The sequence below is a fragment of the Pelodiscus sinensis genome, chromosome 7, assembly GCF_052426305.1.
Source record: "Pelodiscus sinensis isolate ZL-2025 chromosome 7, ASM5242630v1, whole genome shotgun sequence".
NCBI classification, from domain to species: Eukaryota; Metazoa; Chordata; order Testudines; family Trionychidae; genus Pelodiscus; species Pelodiscus sinensis.
Window position 1 is genome coordinate 38,500,495 of NC_143058.1, and position 13,454 is coordinate 38,513,948.

Here is a 13,454-nt window from a genome sequence, read left to right on the forward strand (position 1 = left end):
AAAATTCAAGCCAGCTCTGGTTGTGCCAGAATCAATAACATTCAAATAATACAATATGGGCTCATCTACATTGGCCCCTTTTCCGGAAGGAGCATGTTAATTTCATGAGTCGTAATAGGGAAATCCGCGCGGGATTAAATATCCCCCGCGGCATTTAAATAAAAATGTCCGCCGCTTTTTTCCGGCTTTTAGAAAAGCCGGAAAAGAGCGTCTACACTGGTCCCGATCCTCCGGAAAAGGGCGCTTTTTCCGGAGGATCGGGGCCAGTGTAGACGCTCTTTTCCGGCTTTTCTAAAAGCCGGAGAAAAGCGGCGGACATTTTTATTTAAATGCTGCGGGGGATATTTAAATCCCCCGCGGATTTCCCTATTACGACTCGTGAAATTAACATGCCCCTTCCGGAAAAGGGGCCAATGTAGACGTAGCCTATATGTATTTAGCATTAGTCTCCTACCCTTCATCATAATAGTAACCAGTTATTCTAAAAATATTGCAGTCATATGTATGCCACTACTTCATCCCTTCACCATATGTGGCTCCTGATCTTTGCTTAGGAACCTCAGTGATATCATTAAGTGGTTTGTGTACAGAATAAGTGGCAATTATTGCCCGTTTTAAGTAATAATAGAGTAAAATGCAGCACCAGAAAATGTGATTTCTAACATTTCACTATGCATTTAATATGCTGCATAGAGCTGTAATAAATATTAATCCAATATGAAAATTGAGGTTTTTTTAGTACATTTGTCCTTTAAATATTTTAGAATGATCCTTTTTGCTTAATTAACACTAATGTGATTTCTCTGCATTCATTACTTGGAAATGGCAATAGTACAGATTTTTGTAGTGACAACCACTGTTAATCCCAGCCATACAGGAAGAAAGACACGGTACAAGGGATGTAGTTTAACTAGGTCACAAATTTATTAAGTTTATATATCTGGGGACTATTTGGAAATAATTTGTCCAGCACAGGTCATCCTTCCTTCCATATTTTGTTAACTTGATGGATGGCTGCCATCATGCCTCTGCACAGGTTCCTGCCTGATGCTGGGATCCTACTGTTCACCATATGCACAAGGAGTCAGGGGGTTGCCTCATTGCTGAATCAGACAGAAGCTCCATTCTGATTCCCCAGCTTCTTTAGGGGAGACTTTCTTCTAGCTGCACTTCCAGTCTACTAGGGAAATTGATTCCACCCTACTGAATGTATATCTGCACTGGGCATATAATGGTGTACTGGCCAGGAGAGAGGGCTTACATGCTCTTCCCTTGGGTGCATGGGTTTCAGTGAGTTCTGCGGCACTCCTCCTCAGATCAGCCAGTCAGCTAGAATGCCTTCCTTCTTCTCAGTTCCATTTTCCTCCTCCCAAAGCCAAAAGGAACAGAACTCCCAGAAGGAGGGGGGAGAAGAATGGAGAGGGCAAGAGGCCCTTAAAGAAGCTTGAGGCTATGCCTCCACTACAGCCAGGATCGATGCTCTGGAGGTTGAGGGACTGGAGATCAATTTAGTGAGCTTAGTGAAGACCTGCCAAATCGACTGCAGATCACTCTCCAGTTGACCCCAGTGCTGTACCCAGACAAGAAGTGCACAGTAGGTTAATGAGAGAGTTGACTCAGTGCAGTGTAGACCTAATGTATGTTGACTCCAGCTACATTAGTCACATAGCTAGAGTTCTGTACTTTAGGTCAACTTACTGTGGAAGTGCAGACATAGCCACAGAGCCCTCTTTCTTGTGCCAGCCCAGACTAATTCCCATCCACCCCAAACCTCAGGCTGCAGGGAATGCCATTGCATTGTGCATAACCAGGTGCTTCCTTTTACCTTTTTAATATTAGGGACCATCAGTGTGAGCAGGTATTCTCTATATTAGAATGGATCTCTTAATTACAAATAAAGGAATATGAGTACTTTTTTTAATGAACCTGCTTTTTGATTAAAGATGCCTATTTTTCTGACTTTTTTTCAAAGAAAGCAATATAAAATATAGAAATTCACTTACTACTTGAAGCAATGCAAGATACCCAGCGCCTACATTATCAAAGTTTACTTTCACATTTTTCCATCGTGCGCTTTCATTCTTTTTTATGAGGTCCTCACACTGAGTGTAATTGTCAACATCGCTGACATCAAACATCTCACCAGTTGTAGTGTTAACACAGTGGTAGAACTTGCCAGCAAACAGATTTACTCCCATAATGCTGAAGATTAGCCAGAATATCAGACAAACCAGTAGCACATTCATGATGGATGGAATTGCTCCTATGAGGGCATTCACAACCACCTAGCATAAAGACAAAAACGCCTCAGTGCATCTTTTATAACTAAATAATCATAGAAATATAAAACTAACACTCAGGTTTTTCTGCCTATATTTTAGCAAATATTGAAATAAAATAATATTTAATGAAACTGATAAGGCAAGAACTGAAAACCTACATGGAAAGTAAGACAATGAAAAAGTACGAAAAGAAATTAAAGAAAACCTGGTAGTGGTTATAGGGAGCCTTACAATTTGTGTGCTCTAGAAAAAGAGAGAAAGAAATGTTAAATATTAACAATATAAATCAAAATTTATTAACACTGCAACAAAATATATTTTAAATAAATGTAAAGAATGATTGATGATGGAAGAGTGAGCAAAAGAATTTTATACATAGACATTTTATACTGATGACCTGAATCTCAGATTGAATTAAAACATAAGGAATTATACACATTTATCCACACCTTGGTATTTTAATATTCACATAGAAAAGTTAAGCAACTCTTCACTATGTAGTTAGTTTTGTCATCACATAATTAATTTCAAACCTTGATATAAAATAATCTTTATATTCATTGGACTTAATGAGTCAAACAAATGCACATGTCTGTTAATTTGTTTTTCTCGGCTATGTTTAATTTATATACAATTAAGCAATTCTGCAGGGGGAAAGTGTCTGCAAAAGATCAGACTAAGTGCAACTGAGCAAAAGGTTATTTGCATTATGATTCTATTTTACTCTGTATGCCGACGAAACAGCAAAGAATCGTTCTGCTAATTCACACTTGTGAGATTGGTGGAGGGTTTAGATGGTTAATTTTTTATCCAAAGATCATTAAAATCTAGATGAATCTTTTCATTTATGTTTCTAGGCTTTTGTTTAGGATCCATGGCTCTAGGAAAGAGCGAATATTTTATCCAGTTGCCAGGTACAAAGGATCTATTCACTGTCATCAGTCATTAAAAATGTATTCTCGTTGCGTTATACAGTGTTGGAAAGAAACAGTGCTGTCTGTATATGAACATAAAGTATACAGATAGATTATAAAAGAAGTTTTGAAGACGTTGAGTATTCCAAGATGATGGTTAACATATGAATGTTATCCTTTTTGTTGCAAATAATTTTATTCAGGTTTTGGCATCATGTGTCATTACAACAGAGATAACTGCTGATTTATTTAAGCAGATTGACAAAATATTGAAATCTGAATAGTTTTCCAAACAAGAAAGAATTGGAAGGCTTTGTGGAAAGAGAAGCAATGTGGTGGAGTCACACAGACTCATCAAAATTACTTTGATCCTTCGGGGAAACGTACAGTAAAACTCAAAGTTGAGGAGTAGCAGCTAAGAGACCCCTGCTTCCCTCTCCCCTCCATTACATGCCATCCTTCTCTCTTTCATTTATTGAGGGAGCCTTCTCCTCTTCCTCTCAGAAATGTGAGTCCCACTCCATTCCAGCATGCAGGAATCCTAGTAGCTTTGATACACCTTACATCTCACTGCTACCAGCCTCTTTACCACCTTGTTGCTTTGTGTTCCATGCCAATTCTGACACGAGACGGGACAGAGGCTGGCAGCAGAAGTAGCTGGAATAAGCATACCAGAGAAACTGAGGAAGGAACTGGAGTTTCCCAGTTCTAAGCACAGTTTCTCCCCACTAAGATTCCTAAATCCAATGAGAATTTTAATAGTATGTAGGTGTGCCTGCTACGATTGTTTAGCTGGCTGATAGCAAGCAGCAGTTCAGCCCCTGCTTACAAGTACAAGGACTGGAATAACTCACTTATGCAATCATGAATGGGTACACTCTAAATCTGACATGTAAGAAGTAACCTACATACATGTAAACTCTGTGCAGATCCCTTTCCCTCACACACTTAGATATACTCCATCATAGGAGTTCTGTGCAATAAGGCTCAGTATCACTATTTAAAACCTGATTGCCCCATATAGTTAAAAGACAGTGTCCACAGGATACGCAGTTCTGTAAGCTAAGTGGCTACAATATTTTTAGACTTTTTTTCCTTATCAGGAAGGCAATACAGAAGCTATGCTTCTTTTACTCATCATCGGAAAATGTGTTAAAAACTAACAGTACATCCATTGCATCCTAATAATTCCTTAATGTTTTTCACAAAAACGCTGTGATTAGGTAGGTGGTAAATAACCTTAAAATATGTGACAGGACTATGCAGCACTTTAAAGACTAACAAGATAGTTTATTAGGTGATGAACTTTTGTGGGCCAGACCCACTTCCTCAGATCAAATTGTGGAAGAAAATTGGCATGACCATATATACCAAAGGGAAACAATGAAAACAAAGTGAACACATATAAAATTGACAAATCAGATTTTAGAACAGAGCGGGGGGGGGGGGGGGGAGGTGAGTGTCTATGGGATAATGATATTAGGGGTGATAATTGGGGAAGCTATCTTTGCATAGTCCTGTCTTTTGTTTCAGCAAGATTAGACTAACATGGCTACATCTCTATTACTTAAAATACGTGTGATTGTTTGTAAATGCTAATGCTTGCAATTGGATATACATTCTAGTCACGCAATAAAGCATCTTACTGCAGATACTGGTATACAGTAGAAAAGAGAATGGTGCAATATTTTAGCATATCATTCCTCATTTTGCACATATCATTTCTGTTTATGCATGAATTATTTTAAGTTCTTTCATTTGTCTCACCCTCATCCCTTCAAATCGCGACAAGGCTCTTAGAGGTCTCAAAGCTCTTAGTGTCCTAAGCGATTTAATGGCACCAAGTTCAGAATAGCCCAAGGCATTGGCTATTAGACTAACCAACGACACCTACAGAAAAACAGAAAAACAATATTTATTCATTTCCTGATTCTGTTAATATTAGGATATAATATGTGTTATGTGGTTTTTGAAAGGCTGGTTGGACCCTCTTTCTACAGTATCCCTTTTTTAACCATAGGAAATATTTAAAACATAATGAGGAAGGGGAAAGACTTATAGGACACTTATAGGACTTTGTTGACCTAAAAAAGTCCTTAAATTTTCACATATGTTGTTAGAGGGGTAAGGAACCATAATGGACCTGAAGAAGGCCTACTTTAAGAAAATAAGGACATGAATTAATCTGTATTGCTTGCTAGCTTGTCTTATTTTTATCTATTCTTATTTGGTTCACTGTTTTCAAAATATATACTTTTCAAAAGCACTTAGATGTCTTCGAGATCTGAGGGATCTTTCTTAGTCAGGGGGCCAATGGAATTGCCAGGCCTTGGGTAAGGTGGAGGAGGGTTTATAGTTGTGGCTAAGTATTAGTATTTATTATTTTCATTTTATAAAGGCACAGAGAGGTTATGTAATATGCCCAAGGTTGAGCAGTGGTAATTTAATAGAACAGCTATTGTCAGGAAGACTTCATGAACCTTAGATTGCTATTTCACACCCAGTTGTGAGAACATAGTGACTAATATCTGTGAAATTAGTGTTGATGAAGATGCCACATTCCTACTTTCTTGACTGTCTTCTCCAAAAGGGGAGATTTGGGAAGAATGATTAACAAAATCATTAAGGTCCAAAAATGACTTACTGAGAAAAGGTCTAACCACTTCACATTTAAAGGCACATTATCATAGAATCATAGAATACTAGAATTGGAAGAGACTTTGAGAGGTAATCGAGTCCAGTCCCCTGCCATTACAGCAGGATCAACCACTGTCTAGATCTTTCCTGATAGATATCTATCTAACCTGCTCCTGAATATCTCCAGTGATAGAGATTCCACAACCTCCCTAGGCAATTTATTTCAGTGTTTAACCACCCTGACAGTTAGGAAGTTTTTCCCAATGTCCAACCTAAACTTTCCCTGCTGCAATTTAAGCCCGTTGCTTCTTGTCTTATCATCAAAGGCCAAGGAGAACAATTTTTTTTCCTCCTCCTTGTAACACCCTTTTAGATACTAGAAAAGTGCTATCATGTCCAATCTCAGTCTTCTTTTTTCTAAATTAAACAAGCCCAAGTCTTCCCTCATAGGACATGTTTTCTAGACCTTTAATCATTTTTGTTGCTCTTCTCCAGACCTCCAATTTTTCCATATCTTTCTTGAAATGTGATGCCCAGAACTGGACACAATACTCCAATTGAGGCCTAATCAGCAGAGAGTAGAGCGGAAGAATGACTTCTCGTGTTTTACACACAACACTCCTGTTAACGCATGCCAGAATCATGTTTGCTTTTTTGGACAGTGTCACACTGTTGACTGTTTAACTTGTGATCCACTATGTCGCCCTAAATCCCTTTCAGCAGTACCCCTTCCTAGACAATTACTTCCCAATTTGTATGTGTGAAACTGATTGTTCCATCTTAAGTGGTGTACTATGCATTTGCCTTTATTAAACTTTATCCTATTTACCTCAGATCATTTCTCCAGTTTGTCCAGATCATTTTGAATTTTGACCTTAATCTCCAAAATACTTGCAACCCCTCCCAGCTTGGTATCATCTGCAAATTTAATAATCGTACTCTCTATGCCATCATCTAAATTGTTGATGAAGATGTTGAACAGAACCAGTCCCAAAACAGACCCCTGCGGAATCTCACTTCTTATGCCCTTCCATCATTATTAACTACTCTTTGATAATGGTTATCCAGCCAGTTATGCACCCACCTTATAGTAGCCCCATCTATTATACATTGTTGTACATTATAGAATTTTTATGTAAGCAAAAATAGCAGGATTTGGAATATAATGATTGCCATTTAAAAGTCATTGTTTCCCAATAAATAAGCAACTGAGGTTCCTTACATACAGGACAGCATGATGACAACTCAGATGTGTAACAGATATTGACGGATTTCAGGTTTTGAATGACCATCACTGTATATTTACAAAGACACAATGGCAATGAAATTGTATTGGTACTATATCAGAGATGTAAATTACTCCATCTCTGGAGAGGAACTTTTATGTTGGAAATGAATCTAATGTAAGCAGTCTTTAAGTGGAAAAAATTTTAATCTTTTGATTAAACTGTTCCTTTTGGGGCACCATTCCACTATTAGAAGTACAGAAGACATGTGTAACTGAATATATGCATATTTCATTCCAGTACTTGGAAAGAATCTCGAAGACTTTCACTGATACCTGGAGAAGATTTACCCAGCATTGCTTTGGTGCTTAACTCAATTAATTTTTATTTTTTGGAAAATAAAATGAAAATGTACGTGTTTCATTTGAATCATTACTCTGGGGTGGAACTAGAGATGTGGGGTTCAGTATGCAGGCTGCCCTGAGAAGAGAGGATGACCCCAGCCCTCTCTCACCTCAGCTTCTTGGGGCCAGATGAGAAACACCTTTCCATGGTTACTGCATCTCCTGGGGACACAGCCTGAGGAAGGGTGTATATCCCTAGGATAGGGCAGGTCCAGGTTTGTCTGCCCCCATGTTCTCCAGAATGAGGAATGCAGCAAACTGTGCACTTCCCCTCGCTCTATGAGGAAGGGAATAGCCAACAGTGTTCCCATACAAATGGTGTGTGGGGGGAGGAGAACTTCAGCCCCCCACACACTTCATAAAAAGTGGCTGGGAGGTGGGAGGTTCAGGGATGGCACAGTCCTGAATGGAGCGGGGATTGTGCACCCAGCCTGCCCCTATCACACTTGCCTGGTGATTCTGGATGTTTTCTGTATGGTTTTATCAGAAGCAATCCCATTCCAGGCACATCATATTTTCCTGGCACAACCAAACCCTTACCTTGTTTTGTTATAATAATAAGAAGCTCTATACCGGATTTGATGGTCCTAGCTCTTACTGTTTAGGAGGATTTCTTGAACAAACAGATAGATGGACACACAGACTCACAGAAGACAAACTCTCTCAAATATATAGTAAATAAACAGAAATTTCTTGGACCCCAGATATTGAAGTTAAAAGAGCATGCATCTAGAAATAACAGTCTGCGAGCGATAGTAATAAAACAGGGGTATGTCTACACTACCCCGCTAGTTCGAACTAGCGGGGTAACGTATGCATACCGCACTTGCTAATGAAGCCCGGGATTTGAATTTCCCGGGCTTCATTAGCATAAGCGGGGAGCCGCCATTTTTAAATCCCCGCTGCTTCGAACCCCGTGCAGCGCGGCTACACGGGGCTCGAACTAGGTAGTTCGGACTAGGTTCCTACTCCGAACTACCGTTACTCCTCGTGGAATGAGGTGTACCGGTAGTTCGGAATAGGCACCCTAGTCCGAACTACCTAGTTCGAGCCCCGTGTAGCCGTGCTGCACGGGGTTCGAAGCAGCGGGGTTTTAAAAATGGCGGCTCCCTGCTTATGCTAATGAAGCCCGGGAAATTCAAATCCCGGGCTTCATTAGCAAGTGCGGTATGCATACATTACCCTCCTAGTTCGAACTAGGAGGGTAGTGTAGACATACCCCAGCTGATTAATTCTACTTTCCTATATAGAGTACTGTGATTTAACATCATTTTGTAATTAATTCACTCAACATACCTTTCAACTGGATTATGTCTAAAGAAGAATGCATTTTTTACCAAAGGAAAGGATTATATTACTGACATAATGGATAAGGTTGTAAAGGAATTTACTTTCTTTCTTATAAGTGTATTAGAAAGAAAAATCTTACTGATGGCTGTTCAGCAATAAGACAGAATATTATTATCTCTGTACTTACAAGGCAGATTTAAAATAATCTACTGGCTCTCTAAATCTATAATGAAAAAAGTGCTTTTTAATATTCTGCCATTAATAATTTATCCTAGAGGAACAAAATGTGGAGTGCATAGTATTTTGAGCAAAATTTTTATACCGTGATTCAATCCTGTCAACAAAAAATAACCAAGCCCAGATGAGAGACAATACTCCACTCTTTGTATGGATTCAAGAATCAACTATAAACTATAACAATATTAATCATATCCCAAGTAAGGAAGACAAGACATCACTTTTGAAACTATTTCTATACTATTGGCAGAGCTACTCTTCACCCATACTGGCCCCACTTCTAGGATGCTCTCAGCCCTCTCTCTCAGTTAAACAGGACTGTTTGGGTCAAATCTTCAGCTTGTATAAATAGATGCAGCTCCACTGAGTGGAGTTATGCCAGTTTCCAACATGGAGATTGTAGCTGTTAAGATAATTTCTCGACCCGCTTTGTCTGTAAGATACATTGTGCTACCTGTAGAGTCTTCAACCTTGCTGACCCACTCTTACTTTCATACCTTATTAGTTTCTCCATAAAAGTATTTAATTTACTGTAAATTACAACTTATACGACTGAACTAGTTTGGAGAAGACATAATATGCTTCTAATTGTTATGAGTTTTATAGTATATCAGAAGATTTATCCGATGTTGCTTGGGTCCTTAGCACAATCAGTTTTTCTTTTTCGGAAAATAAAATGAAAGTATGCATGCTTCATTTAAATCATTGCTGTTGGGTTGCACTAGAGATGAGGAGTCAGTATGCAGTCTTTCCCAGGGAGAGAGGACAACTACAGCCCTCTCAGCACTTTCCCAGGGCCGCTGCAGCTCCAGGGGGCAGAGACAGGGCAGGGGTGCATGCCTCCCAACTGAGACAGGTACTGGGTAGGGTGGGGGCCATGGAAAAATCACCTGTTCCCTGACAGTTCTGCATCAGCTCTGGATTGGATACCATGACTGTGGGGGAGGTGCCCTCTCTTCTGGCCCCAGCATTTTGCCGATGTGACTGGGGTTGGGTGGGAAGGTGCCCCTCCCCCATCATAGAGGGGCATGATGCGGGAGTGGGGGGAAGGAGTGAGGAATCCCTTTCCACAGCCCCAACACAGTTTGTGGGAGTCACAGCCCTCTGCTGGCTCAGCAAAGACCTGCTGCGGCAGCTCTGTGCTGGGGCTAGTGGGCAGAGATGGCAGCCCTGAGTAACTGGCCTCCATGAGCATTCATAGAATCATAGAACTGGAAGGGACCTCAAGAGGTCATCGAGTCCAGCCCCCCACCCTCAAGGCAGGACCAAGCTCCGTCTACACCATCCCTGACAGATGTCTATCTAACCTGTTCTTAAATATCTCCAGAGAGGGAGATTCCACCACCTCTCTTGGCAATATATTCCAATATTTGACCACCCTAACAGGAATTTTTTCCTAATGTCCAATCTAAACCTCCCTTGCTGCACTTTAAGCCCATTACCCCTTGTCCTGTCCTCAGAAACCAAGAGGAACAAATTTTCTCCTTCCTCCTTGTGACACCCTTTTAGATATTTGAAAACCGCTATCATGTCCCCCCTTAATCTTCTTTTTTCCAAACTAAACAAGCCCAGTTCATGAAGCCTGGCTTCATAGGTCATGTTCTCTAGACCTTTAATCATTCTTTCTCTCTTCTCTGTACCCTTTCCAATTTCTCCACATCTTTCTTGAAATGTAGCGCCCAGAACTGGACACAGTACTCCAGCTGAGGCCTAACTAGTGCAGAGTAGAGCGGCAGAATGACTTCACGAGTTTTGCTTACAACACACCTGTTGATACAACCTAGAATCATATTTGCTTTTTTTGCAACAGCATCACACTGTTGACTCATATTCAACTTGTGGTCCACTATGACCCCAAGATCCCTTTCCGCCGTGCTCCTTCGTAGACAGTCGCTTCCCATCTTGTATGTATGGAACTGATTGTTCCTTCCTAAGTGGAGCACTTTGCATTTCTCTTTATTAAACTTCATCCTGTTTACCTCTGACCATTTCTCTAACTTGCTAAGGTCATTTTGAATTATGTCCCTATCCTCCAAAGAAGTTGCAACCCCACCCAGCTTGGTATCATCTGCAAACTTAATAAGCGTACTCTCTATCCCAATATCTACATCATTGATGAAGATATTGAACAGTACGGGTCCCAAAACAGACCCTTGCGGAACTCCACTTGTTATCCCTTTCCAGCAGGATTTAGCACCGTTAACAACAACTCTTTGACTACGGTTATCCAGCGAATTCTGCACCCACCTTGTCGTGGCCCTACCTAAGTTATATTTGCCTAGTTTATCAATAAGAATATCATGCGAGACCGTATCAAATGCCTTACTAAAGTCTAGGTATATGACATCCACAGCGTCTCCCTTATCCACAAGGCTCGTTATCCTATCAAAGAAAGCTATCAGATTAGTTTGGCATGACTTGTTCTTCACAAACCCATGCTGGCTATTCCCTATCACTTTATTACCTTCCAAGTGTTTGCATATGATTTCCTTAATTACCTGCTCCATTATCTTCCCTGGGACAGAAGTTAAACTGACCAGTCCGTAGTTTCCTGGGTTGTTCTTATTCCCCTTTTTATAGATGGGCACAATATTTGCCCTTTTCCAGTCTTCTGGAATCTGCCCTGTCTTCCATGATTTTTCAAAGATCATAGCTAAAGGCTCAGATACCTCCTCTATCAGCTCCTTGAGTATCCTGGGATGCATTTAATCAGGACCTGGTGACTTGCTGATATCTAACTTTCCTAAGTGATTTTTAACTTGTTCTTTGTGTATCCTATCTTCCAAACTTACCCTCTCTCTGCTTGTATTCACTACGTTAGGCCTTGAGCCCTCTTTCAACATTCACTCTGTCATGTCAATTTTGAGGCCTGAACTTAATTTTGGTGATTCTGTTTCTTTTCTGTTTGGTTTTATGAGTATCAGTCCCATTCCAGGCACATCCTGTTTTCCTGATACAATCAAATCCTTATGTTGCTTTAAGGAAGTTGTATCATGAACAAATAGACTGATGGATAGACAGACAAACGCTGACAAATATATATTTAAATCCCGGGCTTGATTTGCAACTTCGAATGCCTACATTAACCTCCCTAATTCAAACTAGGGGGCTAGTGTAGACATATCCTAGTAGATGTAGTGTGAATTCTTATTGTAATCTATTATTCCATGCTGCTTCATTATCCTTAAGTTTGAATTTCTGGAACCAACTCTTACTGCTTTGGTCAGAAAATAACTTATCTTTTAATATTTTGGCAATCAGAAACAGTATTATTTAATGATGAAATGTATATGGTATACTTCAATCAGCTTTAAACTCTTCCTAAAAACATTGGTGGAAAAGTGAAAGTTCGGGATATGTGACTGGTATGTAGGAACAGAGAGTCCTCCCCAACACAAATTTAATATTACAAAAAAGTTTTTAAAGCTTCTGGGAGAAATTGGTTGCCCCCAGGTAGGTCTAGTCCAGACCTCCTTATGCCTCAAAGTCACCATTGCAGATTAATTCTGAGAGGAAACCTAGATCTCTCACACAATAACCATAAGAGGGAAGGTGGAAGAGGGACCAAAGATCCAGAGGGGGTATGTTCAACCATTTCCACAGCTCAAAACTATTAGAGGGAAGTACTGCAGTAAGGGGCAGGAATGTTGGCTATAAGCGACAGGTGGTAAAAGGGAAAATTTCTGAAAGAGAAGAGCTGGAAGAAAGTAGAAGCGAAGAAGAAAGGTGAGTGGGAAGAAAGAGGAGTGTAGTGTTCCAGCTCAGGCCAAAGAAAAAGTGTTTTCTAGGACCACAATGGAAAATTGAGAACAGTATCAGAGAGTCCTAAAGCTACCTATATTCAGCACAAAAGTGGTGTTACAAGTTGAGGGGTATGCTCTGGGAATTATATATCCAAAGTCAGGCACCATAAAAATTAGCTGATGCTATTTACTTTCATTTATGTGGTTTTTGCAACAGCCATATTGTGTTTAAAGATCAAAGGGAGATGGGAGGGAGAGGGGTATGTAGGTATGATGAGTAAAATTGGGGAAAAAAAGGTAAGTGCAAAAATACAAAGAATTGTAATGAAGCTAAAGCTCCAGGGTGAGATTTTCAAAAATACTCAACATTACCCCTACTCTGTTACTACTAAAGTGAGTGAGTGCATTTGAAAATCTAACCCAGAGCTATGAGAATAATTCATAACATTCATTAGTAGGTAAACTTCACATCTTTTTGTTTGGAAATTGCCCACAAATAGATGGTGATTTTCACAAATTTGTTTTTCTAAATAATTCACTGAGTACTTTTTGTAAATAATTACTTCTGCAAGTATTCAGAATTTAATTTAATTAGATACATAATTCACAATGTCTATTTCTGTTCCCTGACTGGTGGTACAAATCTATTAGAAATAGATTTCCTGTGTAAATAGTCATAATCATTAATAAAAAATTCTCTGTCAGAATGTGTTTTGTAATA

At 39.7% G+C, this 13,454-nt stretch overlaps 1 protein-coding gene across 1 annotated transcript in view; it reads right to left on the reverse strand.

The window, feature by feature from the left end:
• Window positions 1–13,454, reverse strand: part of LOC102446421 (sodium channel protein type 3 subunit alpha) — a 137,906-nt gene that overhangs the window by 12,068 nt on the left and 112,384 nt on the right. The window contains exons 22-23 of the mRNA XM_089779740.1: window positions 4,964–5,086; window positions 2,004–2,285 (exon numbers count right to left, since the gene is read on the reverse strand). Coding sequence (XP_089635866.1) covers window positions 2,004–2,285; window positions 4,964–5,086 — 405 coding nt within the window. The remainder of the gene's footprint in view (window positions 1–2,003; window positions 2,286–4,963; window positions 5,087–13,454) is intronic.